Source organism: Leptonychotes weddellii, chromosome 12 (genome assembly GCF_054177405.1).
Source record: "Leptonychotes weddellii isolate Sample4059 chromosome 12, ASM5417740v2, whole genome shotgun sequence".
Taxonomy (NCBI): Eukaryota; Metazoa; Chordata; class Mammalia; order Carnivora; family Phocidae; genus Leptonychotes; species Leptonychotes weddellii.
The window spans coordinates 4,629,111-4,655,054 of NC_138380.1; the positions used below are offsets into that span (position 1 = coordinate 4,629,111).

General features: G+C 41.4%; 1 protein-coding gene across 14 annotated transcripts in view; it reads left to right on the forward strand.

Annotated features, from left to right (window-relative positions):
- Positions 1–25,944, forward strand: part of KMT2C (lysine methyltransferase 2C) — a 270,106-nt gene that overhangs the window by 232,164 nt on the left and 11,998 nt on the right. For 8 of the 14 annotated variants that reach the window (XM_081799810.1, XM_081799816.1, XM_081799817.1 and 5 more), the window contains 14 exons: positions 2,276–2,354; positions 4,291–4,354; positions 6,246–6,478; positions 9,411–11,087; positions 15,239–15,451; positions 16,162–16,326; positions 17,769–17,910; positions 18,056–18,203; positions 19,688–19,866; positions 20,031–20,167; positions 20,990–21,239; positions 22,292–22,431; positions 22,836–22,943; positions 24,741–25,860. In XM_081799810.1, coding sequence (XP_081655936.1) covers positions 2,276–2,354; positions 4,291–4,354; positions 6,246–6,478; positions 9,411–11,087; positions 15,239–15,451; positions 16,162–16,326; positions 17,769–17,910; positions 18,056–18,203; positions 19,688–19,866; positions 20,031–20,167; positions 20,990–21,239; positions 22,292–22,431; positions 22,836–22,943; positions 24,741–25,860 — 4,655 coding nt within the window. The remainder of the gene's footprint in view (positions 1–2,275; positions 2,355–4,290; positions 4,355–6,245; positions 6,479–9,410; positions 11,088–15,238; positions 15,452–16,161; positions 16,327–17,768; positions 17,911–18,055; positions 18,204–19,687; positions 19,867–20,030; positions 20,168–20,989; positions 21,240–22,291; positions 22,432–22,835; positions 22,944–24,740; positions 25,861–25,944) is intronic. The other 6 variants (XM_081799821.1, XM_081799822.1, XM_081799823.1 and 3 more) reach the window with 4 other exon arrangements.

A 25,944-nucleotide genomic window follows, 5' to 3' on the forward strand; every position in this document is an offset into this window, starting at 1 on the left:
GGTTCATTGACTCACCTGCAGATCTCCTCAATCTCAGAGTATCTGGAAATGGTGCTGGTGTATATGTATTTTTGATGAGCACCATGAATTATTCTGATGTGTGTTGCGGTTGAGAATCTGTCAAGAGAGTAAGCATGGAGCCTCAGTTTAACCTAATTACCTTGTTGAAGAACTTTTTTTCACAAAAAGGATTATGGGTAATTATGGAATTGAATATAAAATCTACATGAATTTAAGATAAACATGTTTACTTCAGGTAAATTGGGAAGCCTTAAAGGTAATATTTCTTCGCAGTTGTTGAGATACTTTGGAAATGGTCCAGAAGCATTGTTGAGATCAAAGTAGAGATAGTAGTCTCTAATGATTTTCATTATTACATGGCATCTATTACCACAATTTCTCTGTCACAGGGGTTTTTAACTTTTTTGTCATGAACATTATTGACAATCCAGTGAAACCTTTGAATTACCTCTCAACATTTTGTATGCAAAACCAAAAGATGTAGCATTACAGGGAAATCAATTATATTTGAAATAGTTATTTAAAATTACGATATATATGCTTCTTAATGCATTAACAAATTTAGCAGTAAGTCTAATAACTACCATTATTTCATAGTATGTAATGATGAACCTAAGTGACCAAATCAGGTATGTGCAGCAACTTTTGTTATGAATGTGAATTCTGGTGATAAAGTCATGGTATTGCTAATAATAGTGTAGTTTGCTGCCATAGTCAAAATAGAAGGAAAAGCCAATTTCATTCGCACTTAAAGTAGGGACCTCAAGTTTAAAAAAAAAAAAAAAAAGCCTCAGAATCAGACCCCTGATCGTTCAGCATTGGCACCTCAACCAGTGAGAGACACATTGGTACATTAGTTATGTCTTAGGATGTTGTTTGTTCTTCTGCTGAGTGCTTTGAAGAAGTGGTGATGGCCCCTCCTTCAAGCAGTGTACTGTGTTGACTGAGGATGATAGACTGTGGTATTTGCATCCAGAGATCATTCCAGATGAGGGTTGGAGGGGGGACAGGGGGTTGATAAATAAATTAAAAAAAAAAAAAAACCTGAGTAAAAAAATTTAAAAGCATATGCTCTAAATTGTAATAGTATAATACTAATGTATAATATTTTATACATAATTTGGAAATTATGCTTGTTATATTAAAGCATTTGGTAACTCTGGAGGAAGTGTTTTCATTAAAGCAGTAATGTTTCTATGAAGTTTTTATAGCTGTAATTAGAATAAGTCACATTTTGCCGAACATTTTTTTTTTTTTATTTAGAGAGAGAGAGGGCGTGCACTTATGGCGGGGGGTGGCGTGGGGCAGAGGGAGAGGAGAGAGAGCATCATAAGCAGGCTCTAAGCCCAGCACCGGGCTCCATTTCACGACCCTGAGATCATGACCTGAGCCAAAATCAAGAGTCGGACACTTAACCACCTGAGCCACTCAGGCGCCCCTGCCGGACATTTTTAACCATATAGATTTGTTCTTGGTCAGTGACAAATTTTTGATTTGCCTTAACATTGGATATAGAAATGTACAAAAATGTATGAAACTTTTAAATTGAGATACATCTTTTGTTTTAGAATACAAAATAAGCTACCAATTATTTTTTTATTAAAGAATAATTGACTTTGAGTATTGTATTAGTTTTAGAAGCACAACCATACTGATTTGATATTTATCTACATTATGAAATGGTCACCACAATAAGTCTAGTTACCATCTGTCACCATACAAAGTTGTTAAAGTGTTATTGACTATATTCCCTCGGCTTACATTCTCACCTCCCTGTTCCTTATTTTTATTTTATAACTGGAAGACTGTACCTCTTAATTGCCTTCACCAATTTGTCCATTCCCCCCACTCTCCACCAGTAATAATTGAAACAAGAAATAATTTTCTAAGAATGTATGTAGTAAATGAAGACTTGAATTAATTTTATTTTAAGGCATAGCGAGACCTGTAACAGAGAGTGAAGCCCCGGGAGCAGCCTAGTTGGCTTCTTATCCCAGCCGCTTGGTTCTTGTGGTAGAAGTTAAGTAATCTCTGAGTCTTCCTCTCATCATAAATGAAACGGGAGTAGAAAGAGTCCACACCTCAGAGCTGCAGGGTGAGGATTAAACATGGGCAGACACCACAAAATGGGGCTTTTGTACATAGTTTTGATGCCATTGCTCTTTCTCCCCTGGAAGAGGAAATTATTAAACACTTAAAATAATTATCATTCCAAATGCTCCTCATTTTGATACTTGGAACTTTCTTTTCACAGGTTCCCCTTTATGGGCCAGTCGGTGACTGGAGCTCAGGCTGGTGAAGGGCAGAGTCTGCTCCCACAGGCCGTCGTGCAGGTACTGCTGCTTGTCGCTAGTCACCCGAGAGGGGGCGCTGTCCTGTGTGTCTCACCAAACCCTACTCTTTAGAGGGAGGCCACTTGTAGAGAGCAGTAGAAACCTTAAAATCCTGCCGAGTGCATTCTCGGCTCAGCAGAAATAAAGACGTTTTATTACTTTTTTTAAAGGAAAGCCAAACTGAGGTTAAAAAAATTGACAGTTTCTGAAAAGGACCTCTATATTTACGAGTTAGAAAGTCACTTGGAGGGAAACCAAATGCTTAGGGTTTTGGGTTTTGCTTTTTGCTTTTATTTACTTTCAACTCCACAAGAACATTTTAATGTCCTGCATTTTGGAATTAATCCATAACATGTGAAACTGCAAAATAATGACTGTAATCATTCGACTTGGCTGTCGATAGTCATGTTCTGCTATTTATTCCTTGGAATAATTTAGCTTTTTAAGATATTTTCCATTCATAATAATCAGCTTTAAGTGTAATATTTAAATGTCTAGTGTCAAGCAGTGTCCAGGAAGGTAGAACTGTTCATTTCATAAGGTGTTTTTTTAATTTAATTTTATTATGTTATGTTAATCACCATACATTACATCATTAGTTTTTGATGTAGTGTTCCATGATTCATTGTTTGCGTATAACACCCAGTGCTCCATGCAGAATGTGCCCTCCTTAATACCCATCACCAGGCTAACCCATCCCCCCACCCCCCTCCCCTCTAGAACCCTCAGTTTGTTTCTCAGAGTCCATAGTCTCTCATGGTTCGTCTCCCCCTCCGATTTCCCCCCCTTCATTTTTCCCTTCCTACTATCTTCTTCTTTTTTTTTTAAACATACATTATTTGTTTCAGAGGTACAGGTCTGTGATTCATCAGTCTTACACAATTCACAGTGCTCACCATAGCACATATAAGGTGCTTGTTTGTTTTTTTTTTTTAAGTTACCTGCCTAGGAAAAAAAAAGAGAAAGCTACTTACTATATGTCTTTGAAATTTTCTTTTTTGCCATGACAGTTGTGCCTTAGATTTACTATGTTGATAATTATATTCTTTTCATTATTAAAAGAAGAGAGCACCATCTGATACAGTGGAAAAAGCATAGACTTCATAGTGGAGTTAAAAAAAAAAATCTCAGTTCCACTATGAATTTACTGTGCAACATTGGGCAAGGTCTTTAACCCCTGTTTTCTGATCTTGCAAATGTTACACCACTTGCTTTGTAGTATTATAAGGATTACATGAAGTATTCTGGCTGCTAGGAACGTTGATAATTGTTACCTTGTGTGCAGCTCATGTCTAACAGAACTTGAAACAGCTGAGTAAATGTTTTTTTTCAAAGTTAATTTTATTTATCAGAGTATTGCCAGGGAATTTTTAGGTTAATAACTATTTAGTCAGTCTCCCTGGAAGAAATAAGATATTTAATTAGAAAATAAGACTAATATTTTTAGTAAGTGTATATTTTATTATTTGTGCATGTTAGGGACAGTAGTTCTTGTTTGTAAATAACTTTGTGTTATAGAGTGGATTTTAGTAAATCTGGAACCCATATTTATGTCTTAATTGCAGAAAAAGCCAGGTAGACTTCATCAAAAAGTGGGATTTTATGTGGATCTCTAGCTAAGGACTAATGATATTTGACTTGCCCTGATACTATATTTCTGATGAGTAATCCCTTACCTCAAACATAATTGTTTTTCAACTAAAATCTAGAAAATAAAACAGTTCAGAGATAGTTTTAAATTTTCAGAAATTAGTTTGTCACCACAAAATTCATCCTACTTTTTATAAAAATCAAAGCTTTAAAAATGTCTTAGGAAATTAAGGGTTTTTTTTCCTTCCATTTCTTTTTCTTTCTTTTTTTCTGTTTCTTTTTTTAAGTTTTCCCCCCTTTAACTGAAATGTGGAATAAACCTATTTGTAAATTTTACTTATTTTAGGATGGCAGTATAACACATCAGATTTCTAGGCCTAATCCTCCAAATTTTGGTCCAGGCTTTGTCAGTAAGTATGAATCTAATAAGTTATGTGTTCTCTGGGGATTGCTTGTTTGCGCTATATTTGTGTTCTTCTAAACAAACAAACAAAAAAAATTGGAGTTAGTGTAGATGTGTTATTTTAAGTCTAAGTGCCCTCATCTTTTATGGAACATCCCTGCCCTATTAGAAATCTGTTTCTGAAGGCATGTGTTTTCATTGCTCTTTTTCTCTGTGCATGAAGAATTCTAGTTAGAGATCAATATTTTAATAAGGAAAAACCGTCTTCCCCATTCTCTTCAATACTGTTGTTGCTATTTTTATATATAGATTGGGCACTTTACAATCTGTAGAATTAAACCACTTCTTGTTCTAATGACTGTCTGCCTAAGTGACAAGGATACTAAATGGGAACAACGAAGGGAATAGGCTTAGAAATAAGTTGGGTTAGCAGCATGGTGTGAAGGTCAAGGATGCAGGATGCCACGGAATCCTTTCTAGTTATCTTCAGGGGTCCCAAGGTGGTTCAGGATAGTATTTAAAGTTCTCCCCAAACTGAACCTTTCTGAAATCTTCAGACTGTTTAGCTAACTTTTTTTTCACCATTATTTTTCATTTTGCTCACCTCTGCTCTCCTGGTTCCAGAAACCAGAAAGGCTTTCCTTGCGGTAGGTCTCATTCTACCAGAAGCAGAACTTCTGAAATCTTGTGAAAAAGCCTGTTCTTGAAAAATGCCCTTCAAATTTACTAGACTAGATTTCAAGTTCATACATGTACTGGAACTTCTGGGTTTAGGAACAAACCCAAAGTCTGACCTTTTGAAATTAACCCCTGCATTTAATCGTAATTATAATTTGAGTACATATATGCATTAAAAACAAGTATACTGCTATAACCAACTGGCTTTTTCTGGCTTTATTGTGCCCATTGGCTTTGGTTGGATTCTTACTGTATGACAATATTCTGTTATCATTGATGTAATTTTTCAGCTAATGTCCTTCTTGGAATTGTATTTATTCATTTCTTTGTCTTATAGTGAGTCAAAAGGTATATTTTGAATTTTACTACCATAAGATGACTTTTTTTTTTGTTTTTGGGATTTGGCATCAGTGACGTAAAGTGCCCTTAAAGAATAAAGAAGGAATATTGGTACAAAATGAAGAGATATAACTATTTGGGGAGATATTTATGACAGTCATAAAAGTAGAAAAGATTTTACCTGGTTAATAATTATTCCATACCTTTGCTTATTTATAGAAATCTAAATTACAAAATTCATAAAAGTTAGCAATGTTTTTAACTTACGGATTTCCTTTATGAAACATAGACTTCATGTTGGTCCCCTCTAAAAGAGTTTAGGTTCCCTTCCGCAAAGTTTAGGGTATTTTTTCGCTATTAAGAAATAAGAAAACCTTATAAACTTAGGAAAATTAGCATGGGAAATGATACCTAATCCATGCTCTGGTGATAATGTATACCCAACTTTGTTTCTTCAAAACAAAACATTTCTAAAAAATGTCTTTAAAAAAACCAAAATTAGTTACATTCTGTAAAGTTGACTTAATAACAATACGTATATAACTTAATAGATAGTATGGCATGTGGGTTAGAGAAAAGCATTCCATTAGATAAAAGTCTTCTGTTTTTCAAAGATTGGATTTATAGTATTTCTGAGTATGAAGTTAACGCTGTACTAGGAACATGCATATTTCGCTTTCCTCAAATAAATGTTTTTCTAAAGTCTCCTATTTGATAAAGTTAAATTATGGTCTAATATTTAGTATTATGTTTTAATGACACCTATTACAAGACAAGGTCATGGTGAAACTGCATTTCCTTACAAAATGGATTTGTATAACTTTTACATTGTTGGATCCTTTAGAAAATTAACACAGATGAATTTTTCATTTTTTCCTTAGATGATTCACAGCGTAAGCAGTATGAAGAATGGCTTCAGGAGACCCAACAGCTTCTTCAGATGCAGCAGAAGTATCTTGAAGAACAAATTGGTGCACACAGAAAATCTAAGAAAGCCCTTTCAGCAAAACAACGTACTGCCAAGAAAGCTGGGCGTGAATTTCCAGAAGAGGATGCAGAACAACTCAAGCATGTTACCGAACAGCAAAGCATGGTTCAGAAACAGCTAGAACAGGTAATTTGAAGTATTCTGGTTATTCTTTTTCATATGGGGTGTTTTTATTATTTCTTCTCAGTATTTTGGTTTTATTTTATTTTTAAAGATTTTATTTATTTATTTATTTGAGAGAGAGAGAAACAGCATGAGAGGGGATAGGGTCAGAGGGAGAAGCAGGCTCCCCGCCGAGCCGGGAGCCCGATGCGGGACTCGATCCCAGGACTCCAGGATCATGACCTGAGCCGAAGGCAGTCGCTTAACCAACTGAGCCACCCAGGCGCCCCTCAATATTTTGTTTTAAAATACATTGGTATATCTTATGTAAAAGACACATTCCTGAAAAATGAAACCGTTTTTTTTTTTTTAAGATTTTATTTATTTATTAGAGAGAGAGAGAGTGCACGAGCACAAGCGGGGTGGGAGGGAAGGGTAAAGGGAAAGGGAGAAGCAGAATCCCTGCTGAGCAGGGAGCTTGGCGCTGGGCTTAATCCTAGGACCCCGAGATCATGACCTGAGCTGAAGGCAGATGCTTAACCCTCTGAACCACCCAGGTGTCCCAAATGAAACCATTTTGCTATTACCTTCCATTATAAACCAGATGTTTCTCAAAATGCTTATGAAATAACAATTATACTTAAAAAGAAGTAAAATTTAAACTTTTATTTAAAGTAAAACATTAGAAGTGTTCAAAATGGGTTAAGAGCCCACTCCTAGTAATTACCCAAGTGAATTAAAAACTTAGGTTCACATACAAACCTGTGTACAAATATTTATAGCCACTCTACTCATATAGTCACCAAAAACTGGGAACACTCAGGTATCCTTCAGTGATGAATAGTTAGACAAATTCTGGTATGTCCATACACTGAAATAGTGCACAGCAATTAAAAAAAACCAAACTATTGATATAGAACAACCTGGACGGATCTCAAGAGCCTTATGCTGAGTGAAAGAAGCTAATTCTGGAAGGTTACATACAGATTCCACTTATATAACGTTCTTGAAATCACAAAATTATAAGGATGGACAATGTTTAGTGGTTGCCAGGGCTTAGGGATGGGGGAAGGAGGGTTTGGCTATAAGTGGGTGGCATGAGGACACTTTTTGGGGTGACAGAGCTCTTCTGAATCTTGACTGTGGTGATGGCTACTCTAATCTCTAAATGTCAGTTTTACTTTTTATCAATTTTAATTTTTTAAAGAAAATTGAGAAGTAATCCAAATGTTAATAGTAGAAAAGGAGGAGTCCAGAGTAGATTGACTTAATAAAACTTGGAGTACTGTCAGTGTAGTGAAGACTCTGGTAAACATATTCACGTATGTTGTCTTATTTAACCTTCTCTACAACTTTCTGAAGAAGCTAGTATTGTCACTGTCTTACACAACAAGAGTCTCTTGAGTCCTCACAGAGGTAGGTGACATGTTCGCTCCTAGCTGATTCTCAGTTGGGTTTTTTTTGGTTCAGATGTCTCATCTCCAAGCCATAGCAACCACAATAATGTTCCAACAGTAAGGTGATTGTAATGTAATCCCTATTGTTTAAAACTAGGACAGTTCTGGAATGAGATGGTTTTTCTCTCTAAATTTACTCTATGGGTCCATGTTTGTTGCGAGTAAAATTCTTTTAATGATAGGTAGTTCCTACTAAATAATTTTAGCACTTTTATTGCCTGCTGGTGTCTTTCTATAAATTCCTTATGATGAGGGCCTGGCTTTTGCATACCCATGGATCAAATCCTATTTAGAAGCTAATACTGTACTTGGAAAATGGAACACATCATCTGTTACTGTATAGTTGCCAACAATCCAGTGTAATCCCATTAAGATAAGCAGCTGATAACATGTTTAAAAGTATTTTAAAATGTCATGGGAAAGGCATGGATGACCCCCTTTCTGTATTCCTAATACTTGTACTCCTGCTTCACCAGTCCCATGGTAATCCCTCAGTTCCAGCCAGGCACCTGGTCAGGAAAGAAGAAAATTAGATAGTTCTACAGCCACTGGAGACCCACCAAAACCATATTATGTGCAGAGAACATGCTAGTTGTCTGGGAAACTGAAGAAAATAAGTTGAAAAACCATTAGAGCTGCTGGGCTCAGTGTACTAGTAAAATATGCATCTCAAATTGGATGGTTACAGAGGACATGGGTAACACGGGCATCACCTTCTCCCCTTCCCGAGCAAGGTGCATCCTGAGGATATGGGTTGCATCTTTATTGATATTTGTCCGTAGCATCTGGTACATTGTGGTGGCACAAGGGTTTTTGGAATGAATTAATGGACACGAGTCAGTCATTATATTAGGAACTATTTCAAATATTACCTCAGAGTTTTGTATATTTTTTAGAAATTATAATTTGAGTATGTGATCCCTTAAATTTGAAGAGTTTCACCAATCTAGTCTTTTTAACTGGGGGGCGGGGTGGTGTACCTGCTAGTATTTCATCTTGTTTTAATATCTTGTGTGATTTTTGTATACTTAAGAAATGAAAACTTGTTTTAAATGGTTCAAATTTGAGTTAAATCTTGGTTATTCTGACTTGTGTATTAATGTAACTTCTAAGGCAGGTCAGTTTGCTGATTCCTGTGTAGCCTTTGTTTATTGTCCTATTTTACTTTTTGATGTGTAGCTTAAATAGTTTATGACTTTAGTGGTAAGGTTTTTAAAATATTCATTTCAGAAAAATATATTTCGAATTTGTTTTTGGTCTATCATATGTAAAGAAGTTTTACAAATGATTTAGGAAAATTCTGTTGTTAAAAAGATTCGCAGTCTTTCGTTAGTGCTTATCGATCCAGTTTTTTTCTTTTTTTTGCCGCTGCCTAAGCAAAATACTTTTGCGTCTGCAAGATCTGCCTCATATATAACCCCCACCGTAATCATCAGCCGGTGATCTAGTTTGATACCTGCAGTATAAATAAATGAGTAAGCCTGACTTTTTGATTCCAGATCCGTAAACAACAGAAAGAGCATGCCGAGTTGATTGAAGATTATCGGATCAAGCAGCAGCAGTGCGCCATGGCCCCGCCTTCCGTGATGCCAGGTGTCCAGCCCCAGCCGCCCCTGGTCCCAGGTGCCACGGCACCTGCCATTAGCCAGCCCAGCTTCCCCTTGGTGCCACAGCAGCTGCAGCACCAGCAGCACACAGCGGTCATTGCGGGGCAGTCCAGCCCTGCTAGAATGCCGAGTTTACCTGGCTGGCAGCCTTCCAGTGCTCCTGCCCACCTCCCCCTCAATCCTGCTAGGATTCAGCCTCCCGTTGCCCCATTACCAATAAGAACTTGCACACCAGCACCAGGGACGGTGTCCAGTGCAAATCCACAGAGTGGACCACCACCACGGGTGGAATTTGATGACAATAACCCCTTCAGTGAAAGTTTCCAGGAACGGGAACGAAAGGAACGTTTACGAGAACAGCAGGAAAGACAACGAATCCAGCTCATGCAAGAGGTAGACAGACAGAGAGCTCTGCAGCAGGGGGTGGGGATGCAGCCGCATGGCTCGCTGCGCTCCCAGATTCCGTTCTATAGTTCTGAGCTGCCTTGTGACTTCCCCCAGCCTCCCAGGCCCCTTCAGCAGTCTCCACAGCACCAACAGCAAATGGGGCAGGGCTCACAGCCGCAGAGTATGCAGCAGGGGTCTATTAATTCCCCTCCCGCCCAGACTTTCATGCAAACCAGTGAGCGAAGGCAGATAGGACCTCCCTCCTTCGTTCCTGATTCACCATCGATTCCGGGTGGAAGCCCAAATTTCCATTCTGTCAAGCAGGTACATGGAGGTCTTTCTGGGGCCAGCTTCCAGCAGTCCCCAGTGAGGCCTCCTTTTACACCTGCTTTACCTGCAGCACCTGCAGTCGCTAACAGCAATCTCCCTTGTGGCCAAGACCCTGCAGCAACCCATGGACAAAGTTATCCAGGATCAGCCCAGTCTCTCATCCAGTTGTATTCCGACATAATCCCAGAAGAAAAAGGGAAAAAGAAAAGAACAAGAAAGAAGAAGAAAGATGAGGATGTGGAATCCACCAGGGCGCCATCCACCCCCCACTCAGATATAACTGCTCCACCGACCCCGAGTATCTCAGAAACTACCTCCACACCTATAGTGAACACGCCTGGCGAGCTTCCTCCGCAAGTCGAACCCGAGTCAGCGGAGCCTGTCTGCCCGTCAGCTCCCAACACGGCAGCCGGCCAGCTATGTACAGAATTGGAAAACAAGCTGCCCCACAGTGATTTATCACAGGGAACTCCAAATCCACAGACTTATGCAAACCCAGAGGCGGATAAGCTGTCCATGGAGACCCCCGCCCCAGCTGAGGAGGTCAAACTAGAGGCGGCTGAGCCGCAGCAGTGCCCGGGCCAAGATGGGCCTGAGCCGGAGGAACAGACAGGCAGTAAGGCCGAAGAAAGAGTGGTGGCTGGTCCTGTCTCCTCAGGGCAGAGTCCTCCCCAGTCTGCTGGGGCCCCGGCTCCCAAGGGAGATGCGGGCAATGAACTTCTGAAGCATCTGCTGAAAAATAAGAAATCATCTTCCCTTTTAAGTCAAAAACCTGAAGGCAGCTTTTCTTCAGAAGACGACTGTACAAAGGATAACAAACTAGTTGAGAGGCAGAACCCAGTCGAAGGATTGGTAAGTGTGCTCCCTGAAAACTACAACTTCCTTGTCTCCCCTTTGTTTTAAATTACAGTTAAGCCGATTAGTGCCAACCACGATACTAATTTCAACAAGATTTTGCAACTTTTTACTCTAAAGGACAAATTCTAATTTTGCTGTTTCTACCTCTGAGGAGCCCATGTTTTGACTCATACCCATAACCCATATTAAGTCATAATTTGTTTACTTTTTCTTCAAAAATCAAAGACATGTACTAATGCATTTAGTATGTAACATGTGCCTGTCAGCTGATTATTACCACATTGAGCTGATCTAACTAAGGCAAAAAGTGAATGTCTGTGTATCTTTATTGCAAATCAGTATGCAGTTTCCATTAACCTCTTCGAAGTACAGAAGACAGCTCCTGCACTCGCTAATACCCGGGGGGACTCGCCTCTCGGGTAACCCGTGTTGGGAATCCATTGTGTTGCAGTGTATTAATACTTGATTTTATACAAATGGCATCTTATACTATTTTATCTTTATGGTTTCCCTTGTGTCAATATTCTGCCCTTTTTAAGGTACAAAACATTGAGTTTGCTTTTTTGTTTTTTCATTTTTTTTTGTTTGAAGAGGTTCTTTGAAAATATACCTTTACAAGATTCCATCCCCTGCATTTCAGTGAACTTCCCTGAGCTATTCCCAGACTGGGGTTTCCAGGTTGTAAGGTTGGTCTGCTTGAATGCTCGTGCTTCCTTACTGGCGTATTCCTAAAGCTTTCCCTGTAGTGCTTCTCAGTTGGGATTGTACAGTTTTCATTTCTTAATTGAATGGGGTGAAGTGGTATATTTCGTTCAGATTTTCAATTTTAAGGTTGCTAATGAAGCCGTTCTTTTAGCAAAAGTGTTGTCTTACTCTTTGTTTTCTCTTATTTGTGTGTTTGACCATTTTGGAGAGATTGAGTGCTGGAGTGATAGAGTCCGGTAACTTGTAAACTCTAGTGGTAATATTTCTTCAGTCATATTTGTCGCCACCAAACATGCCCAGTCTCTAACCACTTTCTCCACTGCATTCTGTCCCCCTAGGAATACTGAGCTACTTGCAATCCCCTTGCAGGTCTTTCTGATCTCACCACATGCTGCTGTTTCTGCCTGTTGCTGTCCTTTCTTTTTCACATCTGGCCAACGTCTTCTTTTCTTTTAAAACTCCGTTCTAGAATCATCTTCCCCACACCTTTCTCAGCTCAACCATTCTCAGATGTGTCGATGCCCATGTGCTCACATAGCAGTTTTTATAATACCACTTAAATAGCTTCTTGAAGGGCATAGGGCTGCATCTTGAGCACCTTTGTGTTCTCAGTACTTACTACAGTATTAGCACATAATAAGTACTCAGTGTATGGAATTGAAGTTAAGTCTTAATACTGATGATTATGTTATATAGAGAGGATGTTAGGATAGAAAAAGGAATGAGATCACTTGTATATGTATAAATGTTTGGACTGTGTCACGTATTCTCATATCCATTTAGGAGGGTGGCAAGGGGTCGGGTACCTTATTACTAGGGGTAGTGATGCCTTACCGTATTCCAGGTAGGTATCCTATGCTGAGCATTTACCCGAGATACTAGTTAGTCATTTGGCAGGAACGGTTATTATCCCCGGTTTACAAATGACGAAATCCCGTTTACTTTCTAGTCACACGACAGGCAAAATTATTGTGGCAATAGTTGGATACACCAAGTTTTCCTCCATACTGAGTCTGTTTCTTTACATGTAAGTTGGGGTTAGGAGAAGAGCACCTTCCTAGTTGCTGTGCAGTGAGTGGTAGAGCCTTTTTGGAAAGTTTATGAGGTTCCTACTCTGCCTGCATTAAGTTCATGTGTCACCACTTACCAGGAGGATGGTCTGGGCAGGTTCGGTCCTTTCTGTACCTTGATTTCCTCATTTGTACACAGGAGTAATACTATTCCCTGTTATGTAGGGTTGCTGCAAGGATTAACAGAGTTAAAACACATTCTGCTGATAATGTCTGGAAAAGGTGCATATCTTTGACCTGCTAATTACGTATTGAGGAATCTGACATAAGGAATATAAAATTCTAAAATATGCAAAGATGTAACCACATGAATAGCTAATGTCCTGTCTACTAGTAGAGGGAAAAAAATGAGAGAGAGAATTTAAGAGAAAGAAAGAAAGTCTAGTACAGTAGTTATTGATTAAATTATTATTTCTATAAAGCTATATCTGAATGAGTTGTTTTTTCATTTTTTTTGCAGCCACTACAATTTATGCTATATAAGGATGTTTAATGTCATGGGAAATAATGTCAAGCCACTAAAATAAAAGAATACAAAGTGTCTCCATTGTGTTTTAACACAATATATGTAGGCATAGGTAAAAGACTGAACACAGATACATTAAAATGTTAACTTTTTATCTCAGGCAGACATTTGGATGATTTTTAACCTTTGTGCTCTCCTATAATTAGAAGTATTCTTTGAAATGTAGTAATACGTGCTTTTTAGGGTAATTGTGAGGATTAGAGATAACGTCTGCAATGCACTTAAAGTGCTTGACCCAAACGTACTTAATAAGCAACTACATTATTAATCTCTTATAAGCCAGTAAGAAATTCTTAGGTCTTTGCTACTCAGAAGTGCAGCCCTTGGGGATCAGTAGCATTGAGCTTACCTGGGAACTTTTTAAGAAATGCAGAATCTTATTCTCCAGCACAGACTTACCAATCAGAATGTGTTTTTTAATAAGAGCCAATGGAGAGGCGCACAGTTCTAGGCTTGTGGTTCTCAAAACTTTAATATATCAGTATCACCTAAAGGGCTTATTGAAACACAGGGCACTGAGCCTCACTCCTAGAGTTTCTGATTCAGTAAGTCTGGAGTGGGACCAGGGAATGTGCATCTCTAACCATCCCCAGGTGGTACTCCTTTTGCTGCTCTGGGGACTGCTTTTTGAGAACCATTGATCTCATCCTGGGATGGGTAGTCTGAGCCTGCTTAGACCTTTTACCCTTTCTTTTTTGAGCTTAGAATGGTTTTTACATTTTCAAATGGTTGAAAAAAAAATCTAAGGAAGAGTAATATTTCACAACATGAGAGCATTATATGAAATTCAAGTTCAGTGTCCATGAATTTAAAAAGTTTTATTGGACCACGGCCACACTTGTTCATTAATGAATGCTCTATAGTTACTTTGGTGGTAGCAGGGCAGAGTGTTGAGTAGTTATGATAGGTACTGTATGGACTGCAGAGCCTGAAATATTACTGTTTGGCTTTTTACAGAAAAATGTTGCCATGCATGCTCCAAGCCAGTTAGAATAAAACTGGAAACTAGAATCTTCAAACCTTCAAAGATTCAGTGCAGAACACATCAAAATAAGTCTAGCAACTGTAGTTACCTATCTAACAAAGTATAACTGTGAAGTTTAGAAATACTAGCTAGCCCCTAAAAAAATTCCCATATTTTTAGGTATTGATAGCAGTACCTTTAAGAACCTCTTCAGGGTTCTTAGCCATTAAGTAAAGAGAAAGGTTTAAAAGAAAAGGGGGGGTGGTTATTTGCTAGCATATATGTAGGCCCTTTCATTGACTTTAAGTATAGAGCAGTTATTACTCAATCACATTTGTGATCATGAGCTAATTTCGATGACCAGTGTTGTTTGTTTTTAGTGATCTAACTGTTCCTCTCAGCGAAGGTGCATAGGCTATGGAACTTATCTGTTGTTCTACAGACCTTGTATTTCAACTCTTCCTAAGGGGAACCCAAAATAACTCCCCAAGACCGCAGTACAGGGGCTGTCACGGTCACCTGGCTAAGAGCACTCCTTCCTCCACAGCTTCCAGAGAGCAGGACCGAGGAGCTCTGGTCTACACTGGCACCCCTGTGGTCCCGCCTGAGGAATAATGCTTGCTCTGAGAGGGAAAGTAGCCACACTTAAGAATTCTGCTCTTTCCTCGAGCTTTGCAGCTTACCAGTTTCTGTACTTGAGAATAATGTTTGGAAAGGGGATGATATTTCAGAAAACAGACCATTTGAGGCCACTGCCTTTCCTCAACTTTTAGTACCCCTGTTAGGAATATGTGTCATAGAATGGAACTGGATTAGCATGAACTGCAAAATCCAGCATGTGAATAGTTCACTTATCTCTTAACCTTTCCAATTACATTAGCAAACTTTGGGGGCTCAAATGCAAGGTGGTTTTGGATGTGGCAACAACCAATTGCCAAAAACAGATGGAGGAAGTGAAACCAAGAAACCTCGAAGCAAACGGACTCAGAGGACAGGGGAGAAGGCTGCACCTCGCTCCAAGAAAAGGAAGAAGGATGAAGAGGAGAAACAGGCTATGTACTCCACCACCGACACCTTTACCCACCTAAAGCAGGTGAGTCGCTTAGAGCAGCTCCTTTAAAAAGTCAAATGAGGCATCAAATGCTTTTTCAACCCTATTAAAACTGAAATTTTCTCTATATTACCATATTTCCTAATTAAAGTAGTTACAAGGATAAATGATGTCTCAACAAGGAGTCTAGTAGACTTCCTAATTGCAAGCAAAACTGCACCATATCCTATTGGCACCCGAAAATGGCAGTAAGATAGATGGATTGGTAGGTGATGGTCAGGATTTACTTGTGTTCCGAAGGAGCAGCCTCAGCACCAAGAAAAACCTGTCTGTGTTACTTGTGACTCTGGATGCAAGGAAATGCAGCTGCCGGTCTCCCTGCAGTAAACTCTATTCTTACACCTTTGTGGTTGTTACAGAAGGTGGGAGACAGCCACTAAGAGTGCCACTGGGGGTACCTGGCCTCCCTTCACGCCCCGATTCTTGCTGAGCAAAGATAAGGAACGTGTTTTTCTTGTTAGATGCCTGGCAGCATCCCTTTAAGACAGATAAGAATAAAGCTCATTTTTAAATATATCCTAGAGATTCTGTGGTCTCTCTCACTTACTTACTCCAGCATTTTGATACTCGAAATTTTTAAGTCTTGTTTTTCTCAAGCCTTATTGGACTAAGTTGCCTTGGGTCTTAGAAAAGTTGCGAAACGCTCTGTTTTGTTGACCGTGTACATTACTCTTCAATGTGTTTTTTAATAGCAGCTCTCTCTGCTCCCTCTAATGGAACCAATCATTGGAGTGAACTTTGCGCACTTTCTTCCTTATGGCAGTGGCCAATTTAATAGTGGGAGCCGACTTCTAGGAACTTTTGGCAGTGCTACCCTTGAAGGGGTTTCGGATTACTATTCTCAGTTGATCTACAAGGTATGTTTCTTCACCAAGGTCTTACCTTGCTTCCTCTTTGGATACCATATCAGAATTGGTAGAGCTTGTCTTGTTTTTCATCTAATCTTCCAAGTTTCATTTAAACTTTATTAGTTCAGCTAAAAGGTGACAATTTCACTGGATGAAGAGTTTCTAACATAAATATTTGTAATGTTTTATAGGTAAGACTACAAATAGTGAAGAACATCCATTATGTATTTCCATGGTAGAGAAAATACCTGTTTTCCTATAACTTATTAACTCTTAAAATGAATCCAAATACATAGTAAATAGAATAAAAAAAGTAGTTAGCAATTTTCCCTGAAAAATGAAATGAAAAAAATTGAAAAGTGTATTTTGTCTGATGATTTAACTAGACATTAATTATAACTAGACATTAATTCTTAAACTAAAATATCAAACTAACTCAAATTTATCTTTTGGTATTATTATTTTAGCAACGTTTTATAATAGCCTTATTAGACATTCTTTACTTCACATCTGACTTATGTAAAATGCTCTTTTTGCAAAAATATTTGAGAGTATCATCGGTTTTCTGGAGGGCTTCTCTTCTTACTTTAGTATTAAAGTCATTCTCTTGTGATGCTCCATTTATTATCACTATCGGCTTTTCTCTTCAGTTAGAACCTGTCCTAACTCTTATAAATGCCTTCTCTTCTGATGCAACCTGTTCTCCAACACAACTTCATTACTTTCATGAAATCCCAGATCTTTGCAAGATTTGTAATTTCACCTTGCACTTGATTCTCATGGTATTATTGGTAGATTCCAACAATCCCTGAGAGACTGATCACTTAATCAACAAAGGACAAACTGATGACATGCTAAGCAGAGAGAAATGTTTGGAGGGGACTCCCATTTGTTAATGATTTAGCCATTTCCATGTTATTGCTAAGACTTTTGCTTCTTATAGAGGTTTTGGACAATCCAGATTCTAATATTGAGGATATGAGTTGTAATTATAGGATTAGGACCACAAATTCTTAAGTTGTTTGTTTGTTTGTTTGTTTGTTTTTTAATAGAACTAGGGCATATTTTAATGAGAATTGAATAATGGAATTTTTGAGAACTTTTACAATTTATTAAAGCTGTCTTTCACTGGCTATAACAATGAAATTTGAAAAGAGATGTACAGAATAGAATAATGTAACTTTGCTTCTTAATTTCAAGTACTCAAGCTGGGCAGAGTAAGCAAATGGCTAATTTGTCCATATGAGCATGAGTATTTCTCCCACCAAAAAACCTCCTGGCCTTGTACATTTATTTATCTTCTTGGTGTGCATTTAGGAATGAAGATGCATCTTGATGACATGTCTATAGCCTTGCTTCCATGTGCTAAAAATTCACAGAACTAAGTTTTAGCAAGGTCATGGCATATTTGCTCTGTAGCATATAATTTAAAATTTTTTGGTCTCCTGCAGCAGAATAATTTAAGTAATCCTCCAACACCCCCTGCCTCTCTTCCTCCTACACCACCTCCTATGGCTTGTCAGAAGATGGCAAATGGTTTTGCGACAACTGAAGAACTTGCTGGAAGAGCTGGCGTATTAATGAGCCATGAAGGTATGATGCTACACCTCCGAGTTGTACACCTTTGCAGAGTGTGCCTTTGTCAGCTGTGTCTGGTGAAAAGGCAATCGTGTGAGGTTCTCCCCATGTATCCGTTTTGACTAAATCTATTTTTGGTTCTGTGTTTTCGCTTTTCCAGTTACCAAAAGTCTAGGACCCAAACCGTTTCAGCTGCCATTTCGACCCCAGGATGACTTGTTAGCCAGAGCTATTGCTCAAGGCCCAAAGACCGTTGATGTTCCAGCTTCCCTGCCAACACCACCTCATAATAATCAGGAAGAATTAAGGTAGAGGTCCTTTTTTCCTTTTTTCTCACATATTTTTTAGTTATTTCATTTTTTAAAAAATACATATATTTAGCAGAATGTAGGGATAGCATGTAAAAACATTGAAGGGGTAAAAATTTGGTGAATAGTTTTCTTTAGGACTTAGTTTATAAAACATTCTTACTATTAAATGTAATTAGTTTGTACATTTTTAAATTCTTAGATGGTATAGGAAGTTCAGCAAATAACCAAATAGACATTAAGGCAACGGGAGTCTCTATGCAAAATACTTCACAGATCACTGTCACTTACTGATGTTCCCAGATGTCTAAAATAAAAGAGCGGCAGTCACCGATACCAGAGAATGCTTTTGGGGAAGAGAATTTAAGGACTATCCCGCCCAGAGTTTTGTACTTCTTTGTATCAGCTTTTTAGACCCAAGATTCTGACTGGGGAGAAACCACCATCCTTAGTAGATAACCACAACCCACCTAGTTAGATCTGGGAAAGGCTCTTATGTACTTCATCAGGTGATTCCTTTTTTGGATAATCTGGTAACTACCCTCTATTTGATGAGACATCATTTAGATTAAGTCCCTTACTTTACTAATGAGAAAACTGTGGACCAAAAAGGAGAAGTTTCTCATCCAGATTTAGAATCCAGGTCTCCTTGCTCTCTCCTGCATCTTATTGCTAGAAGTTGCTAGATTTGTGAATCGGGAGCAGTTGTGGGAGGCAGCCTCCTAGGTGTGCATGTGTGGTGCCCTGGGGCAGGACACCACTGGATGTCACAGGGACTGCGTCTGGAAGCCACTCTCGGGTCTCATCGTAATGCTGCTGCTCAGCTTCTCTCCACATAACAGGGTCTCCTTTGTGGGGGGAGAGTGGGAGGCCCCAGGTTTGGGGGCATCCCATAGCATTAGCTTGAGCCCACACTTGCGCTCTGACCTCAGTCACCCTAGTTAACCTCTAACTTCTTGGGCTAGACCATTCTCTTCTTCTTTTCACCGTACTTGATCAGTTAGGAAAAATAAAGGCCCATGAAGCTCTAGTGACCAAGTTTTCCCTGCGTTTCCACTATGAGCAGCAGCACAGCGGGCTCTGCGGCTGTGCCCGTGGGGTGTGCGAGAAGGCTCTTTCCTTTTCCGGCTGCAGACTATTCCTAGTCTCAGGGATCTGGAACTTGGCAGAGGTGTAAGTCTTCATCCTTTCTCCACTGTGTTGTAATCTGAACGTCTTCTTTCTTTGGCAGGTCTTTAAACTTTGATGTTGAAGTTCCATCAGGAGGAAACCTACTGTTTAAATTGCTTAACAGTTGAATGTGTTTCTTAGGTCTTTTTCTGAGAGATTTCTTGTTTGGCCCTGAACCTATTCTTTGTCTTCTTACATCATTGCCATTGTCCAAGGGAACCTCGTAGTCACACTCGTAGACAGGGCTGGGTTGTGCAGGAAGCCCCAGTGATGGGTTTGCCCATGTTGACATGTTATCTTTGTTCTTCTCTCAGGATACAGGATCACGGTGGTGATCGGGACAGTCCTGACAGTTTTGTCCCCTCATCCTCTCCGGAGAGTGTGGTTGGGATGGAAGTGAGCAGATATCCAGATTTGTCCTTGGTCAAAGAGGAGCCTCCAGAGCCTGTGCCATCCCCCATCATTCCGATTCTTCCTAGCAGTGCTGGGAAAGGTAGGGAAAGTACTCAGCCAAATTATTTTTCTTTACAGTATGCCAGTTTACTAACGTTCATAATTTGATTTTGAAAAGCCATTAGTACTCAATCCATCTTTCCTTCCTCCCTTCCTTCTCTCCCTCTCTCCCTCCTTCTTCCCTTTTTTCTCCCCCCCCTTAAGGTTTGGAATCTAGAAGGAATGACATCAAAACTGAGCCAGGCACTTTTTTTTTCACACCGCCTTTTGGTTCGTCCCCAAATGGTCCCAGATCGGGTCTTATATCTGTGGCAATTACTCTGCATCCTACAGCTGCTGAGGTAAAGATGAAATAGCTTTTTTAACATTATAAACTGTGTCCCCATTCTTAAGGGGTGTCAGGTGGCTTAGAGCAGGATCATGGCGGACAAGCTCACAGAGCTGGGATGAGCAGTCATTCGGATGTCTGGGTTGCTTCTGAGCACTCTGAATAAGCATCACATGGATCTCAGCTGAAGCTGGGGCAAAATGAAGTTAGTGTTCTCGTGTTTTTATTAAAGGGTGTGTCCTTTAGAGAGAAACCTCTCGATAATTACACATAGAAAATGAAGCCATGGAAAAGAACTTTTTACAGAAATAGTGTCAATGTTCATGTAGCGGTTGCTCGTATCAAACACTAATAAATTGCTGAGAATTTTTTTCTGTCTGATTCTGTGAGGATATTGGCAACCATACTGATGGTCCAATGATAGGACATTTTGGCTGTCAGTATAACTCAGCCCTGGTGTGACAGCATTCTCGTGGGCTGTTGCAGACCTCTGCCCAGAGCTGGACAGAGTTCACTTGAAGGAAGTTTCTGCCTAGCTGTGAAACCTGATGCGGTCTAGCTCCCTCCTTACGGCGGTGTCCTATAGCTAGAATACTGTAACGCTCGCGCACATACTCAGTGTTAATAGGGGTCCCTGCGTGAGGATTTCTGTTTAGGAAATGGGGATACTGGTCCATTAAAATGATTTTTTTTTTCCTGAGACTCTTAAGTCTGAATGAAAGTGGTTGGATTTGCTTGCACGGTCTGTGTCCTGCAGAGAGCAGGTACCTGAAGTTCGCCTCTGTGGCTCACTCCTGCCTTCGGGGGTGACACAGTGTTCACACTCTCGTTTTAGAACATTAGCAGTGTGGTGGCTGCATTTTCCGACCTTCTTCACGTCCGAATTCCTAACAGCTATGAGGTTAGTAATGCTCCGGATGTTCCGTCTGTGGGTTTGGTCAGTAGCCGCAGAGTGAACCCAGGCTTGGAGTGTCGACAGCATGTATTTCTCCGCGGGCCGCCGCCAGGACCTGCAAACCCTCCCCGACTAGCCTGCTCGTACCGGCTGAAGCAGCCCGATGTGCCGTTCCCTCCAGCAAGCAATGGTGAGCTGGTTTACGTTTGCCACGCTCAGGTTCACTTTCCATTCACAGGTTAAGCTGATGCTCTGTAAAATCCCACTTCAGTTTTGAACGAGTAACAGCGTGTTGGTATGTAGTCGTGGGTAACTGAACCTTCTGTGGTGGGATCTGATGTCCCCAGGAAGTCGTGGAATGCCGGCTCTCTGTGCAGGCTGCTGACCCCCCGCAGTGTTGGCTTCTGCGTCCCCCCGAGGGCCTGCTGTCCCCACTGCCTCTCTGGCCGGTGCACACGAGGCCGGCCAGTGGCTGCACTTGTGTTCTCTCTTCCTTCTGTGCCTTGCGCCCCCTCTTCCCTCTCGTTGGGCCTGTGCACTGTCTCCATGGGCCCTGCTCTTCCCAGGGACGAGGCCTCCTCACCCCACTCTCTCGGAGTCTTGTTTTGGTCCTTGCCCTGCTCTCAGGACCTGGCAGCTCCTCACTTCTCATCCGTGAACTCAGGGAGAGCTGCCTGTGCTGGGTTTTTGAGCTCGGCCTCCAGCTGCTTCTGCCTTACTCATTTTTCCCTGTTCTCCTTTCTGCCTCCATGCCCCACATGGATGATGTGCTCCAAATGTGACCACGTTTTCGTCTTGGGCCCGGGACTCTCTTAGCCCTTTACCACTTTCCAAATCACACTCATTTAAGACTCTTGTACATGTAGCTCTTCATCTTTCATAAAACATTTTTTATCGTCTTAACCCTCAAACAAAAGTAGTATCCCCCACCCCACTCGCTTTGCACTTGTGGGGGACTATTAATATCATGGTGAATTGGTTTTCTCTTGTGCTCGTGTACGAGCATTGTTTCCCCAGCTGCTTGAGAATAGTTGTGTCCCTCCATTTATACTCCAGGGCCATGCATGTAATAGATGCCCTGTAACCACTTTTATGCTGAGAAGATAAGATTTTTATGAATAACGAATAGTATCAGGAAAGTTAAATGACCCATGTTCTAAGTTGATTTAGGGCAGTTTTACACCTTGTACTACACTGTGTTATTGGTTAATTTGAATCCCTAACAAAGTCTTCTGCACTTAGGTCTCTCTGGATGTCGGGACTCTGGGCGTGGCGGCGCAGAAGGCGTGGCACTCAGACCACAGTGGTGCTGTCACTGCAGGGTGGTTATTCTCGGGAGCGGCGTCAGGAAGTCTCTCCGAGACCTGGCCTCTCTGAGCAAGGTGCCTGCTGTTCCTCCGCTGGGGTGTCCGGCACAGGGCTTGCTCCTTGTCGGGAAGAGCCCCTCTGTGGTGGCCCCGTGGCCCCCAGGTTCCACCAAGTAGCCTCAGCATGTATTTCACGTGTTTAGCTGCAAACCAAACAGTGACAGCAGACTGGTAAACTGGATGATATGAGACCCACATATGTCTAAATAGAGTGAAATACGGATAATAAAGTTTATTTTTGTACATTTATTTTTTCTTTGGCTAAATTACATGCTAAATATTGGCAGGGAGTTACTTTTTTACTTTTACAATAGAGAGCTACTTTCACTTTTAACATAGCATAAAAACCAACAATGGATGGATCTTGTTTTTATGAAATTTTGACTTGAGATCCCCACACGTTTCTCTTTGCTTTTCAGGATTCCCGAGAAAGCTCCAATAGAGTGGAGAAGGACATTGTCTTTTGTAGTAATAATTGCTTCGTTCTTTATGCATCAACTACACAAGCAAAAAATGCAGAAAGCAAGGTAAGATTAGGATAGTCTCAGTGAACAGTGTATAATGAGTGGTTTCCGTGATTTTGGGTTACGTTGATGGATAGAACAGGTTCCTAGCATTCTGTGTGCAGGAAATCCCGGCACATGTTACGCGGGCTGAGGAAGGGCAGCCCGTCTTGCTATTCCAGATAAATTCAGCTTATCTGATGAGAAGGGGGGTAGACTTGAATTATATCTTAGAAGTTCAGAATTGAATAAAACACTAATACTAATAACATCTTTAGTTTTACTTAACTATAAATATCTTATTTTAATTACAACGGTAAGACTTACAACTTTTATTGATCTTACCTGATGGGAAAACCTGTTCACAAACACATTGTGAGTCTACTCCTGTATTTTGGGGGAGAAAGCATTTTGCTTGTCATGGTGGAAATGGTCTACTGTACCTGATTCTGTGTGATTTAAGTGTATCTAAATGTGTGGTTGATATGGGTAGACATTTTTGACTGTGTTGAAGGAAGCCTTCCCGTGCTGTGATGCCACTAGTCATTCCTCCCTGCATATCATTGCTCTGCTGTCTGTTCTGGGAGAATGTTCTGGAGACTTATTTTTGTAATAGGCAGTAGTCTCCAGTATAATGAAATCAAGCTATATGCCAAATAGGTTTAGACTTTAAATTAAAATATGTTGGGGCGCCTGGCTGGCTCCGTCAGTTAAGCATCTGCCTTCTGCTCAGGTCATGATCTCAGGGTCCCGGGATCGAGCCCCGCGTCAGGCTGCCTGCTCAGCCGCGGGTCTGCTGCTCCCTCTGCCCCTCCCCCCTGCTCATGCTCTCTCAAAATAAATAAATCTTTTAAAAAATTAATATGTCAGCTTCTATAAGAGGAGGAATTGCTTTTTTACCAGATAATTTTTAAATTTGGTGTGCAGTTCCTGCGTGCTCCTGGATTTATGTGAGGTGTATCTTCTCAGATACCCCGTGGAGGGGGCTGTGTGAAAACGGGAACCTGTGGGTACCCAGAGAGAAAGTCCTGGGGCTTGTCTCTAAGCTCACCTCTTCCAGCAGCTGGGTCAGAGCTGGGCAGCGCCAGGGAAGAGTCACGTGTGATGTATGTTGATAGGGGACCACTGCCCCTTCTTTCTTCACATTTATGCCAATTAATTCAGCCTAAGATGAACAGACATGAATTTCGCAGAGTGGGGATAAGCTCAGAGAAGATTATGTTCTGAAGTTTTATTTGGTCCAAGACAAAGCACCGTTCCATTGTACAAATTAAACTAGCTCCTCTCCTCAGCATTGATTTTCCTGGCTTTATTATGGTTAGAGAGCAGTGTCCAAGAAGGTTTAGGAGCAGAGCATTCTCCAGAGATGCAGCCTTGTCGAGAAGGCCTGGGGCGGGACTCCCCGACCCGGCTCTGCTCTCGTCAGCCCGTGGGTGTTTTTTTTGTTTTGTTTTTGTTTTTTAAGATTTTATTTATTTATTAGAGAGAGAATGAGAGACAGAGAGCAGGAGAGGGAGGAGGGTCAGAGGGAGAAGCAGACTCGCCGCTGAGCAGGGAGCCCGATGCGGGACTCGATCCCGGGACTCCAGGATCATGACCTGAGCCGAAGGCAGTCGCTTAATCAACTGAGCCACCCAGGCGCCCAGCCCGTGGGTGTTTGTCAGCACCTTCAGTGTTTGGCGTCCGCCTCTGCTCAGCCCGGAGACTCTGTCCCTGTCCCCCACCCCCACCCTAGGGGCACAGGCCCCGTGACACCTGCTGCTTGGCTTCCTGCTCTGGGCTGAACTGCTCTCCTTACTCCTTTTCCCTTTCATTGTGCAGGAATCTGCCCCGCCATTGCCACAGTCGCCTGTGAAAGAGACGCCTTCCAAAGCGTTTCATCAGTACAGTAACAACATCTCCACTCTGGACGTGCACTGTCTCCCGCAGCTCCAGGAAGAAGCTTCTTCCCCGGCATCACCCCCCATCACTTTCCCTCCGGCGTTTGAAGCAGCCAAAGTAGAGGCAAAGCCAGACGAGCTCAAGGTAACGGTCAAGTTAAAGCCTCGGCTCAGGACTGTCCACGGCGGGTTTGAAGACTGTAGGCCAATCAATAAAAAGTGGAGAGGGATGAAGTGGAAGAAGTGGAGCATTCACATTGTAATCCCCAAGGGGAGCTTCAAACCCCCTTGTGAGGACGAAATAGATGAGTTTCTGAAGAAATTGGGCACGTCCCTTAAACCTGACCCTGTGCCCAAAGACTACCGGAAGTGTTGCTTTTGTCACGAGGAGGGAGATGGGTTGACAGACGGGCCAGCAAGACTGCTCAACCTTGACTTAGACCTGTGGGTCCACTTGAATTGTGCGCTGTGGTCCACGGAGGTCTATGAGACCCAGGCTGGGGCCCTCATAAATGTGGAGCTGGCGCTGAGGCGGGGCCTGCAGATGAAATGTGTCTTCTGCCATAAGATGGGCGCCACCAGCGGATGTCACCGATTTCGGTGCACCAACATTTATCACTTTACTTGCGCCATTAAAGCACAATGCATGTTTTTTAAGGATAAAACTATGCTTTGTCCCATGCACAAACCAAAGGGAATTCATGAGCAGGAGTTAAGTTACTTCGCAGTCTTCAGACGGGTCTACGTTCAACGTGATGAGGTGCGACAGATCGCTAGCATCGTGCAGCGCGGGGAACGTGACCACACCTTCCGTGTCGGAAGCCTCATCTTCCACACGATCGGTCAGCTGCTGCCGCAGCAGATGCAGGCATTCCACTCGGCTCAGGCCCTCTTCCCTGTGGGCTACGAGGCCAGCCGCTTGTACTGGAGCACCCGCTACGCCAACCGGCGCTGCCGCTATCTCTGCTCCATCGAGGAGAAGGACGGGCGCCCGGTGTTCGCCGTCCGAATTGTGGAGCAGGGCCACGAAGACCTTGTCCTGAGTGACTCCTCTCCCAAAGGTGAGAGCCACATCTGTATGCCCTGCAGAGCCGGCTGCCGAATGTTTTATGTCCGTATTTCCTGGTTTCCTCTTTTTGGGTCAT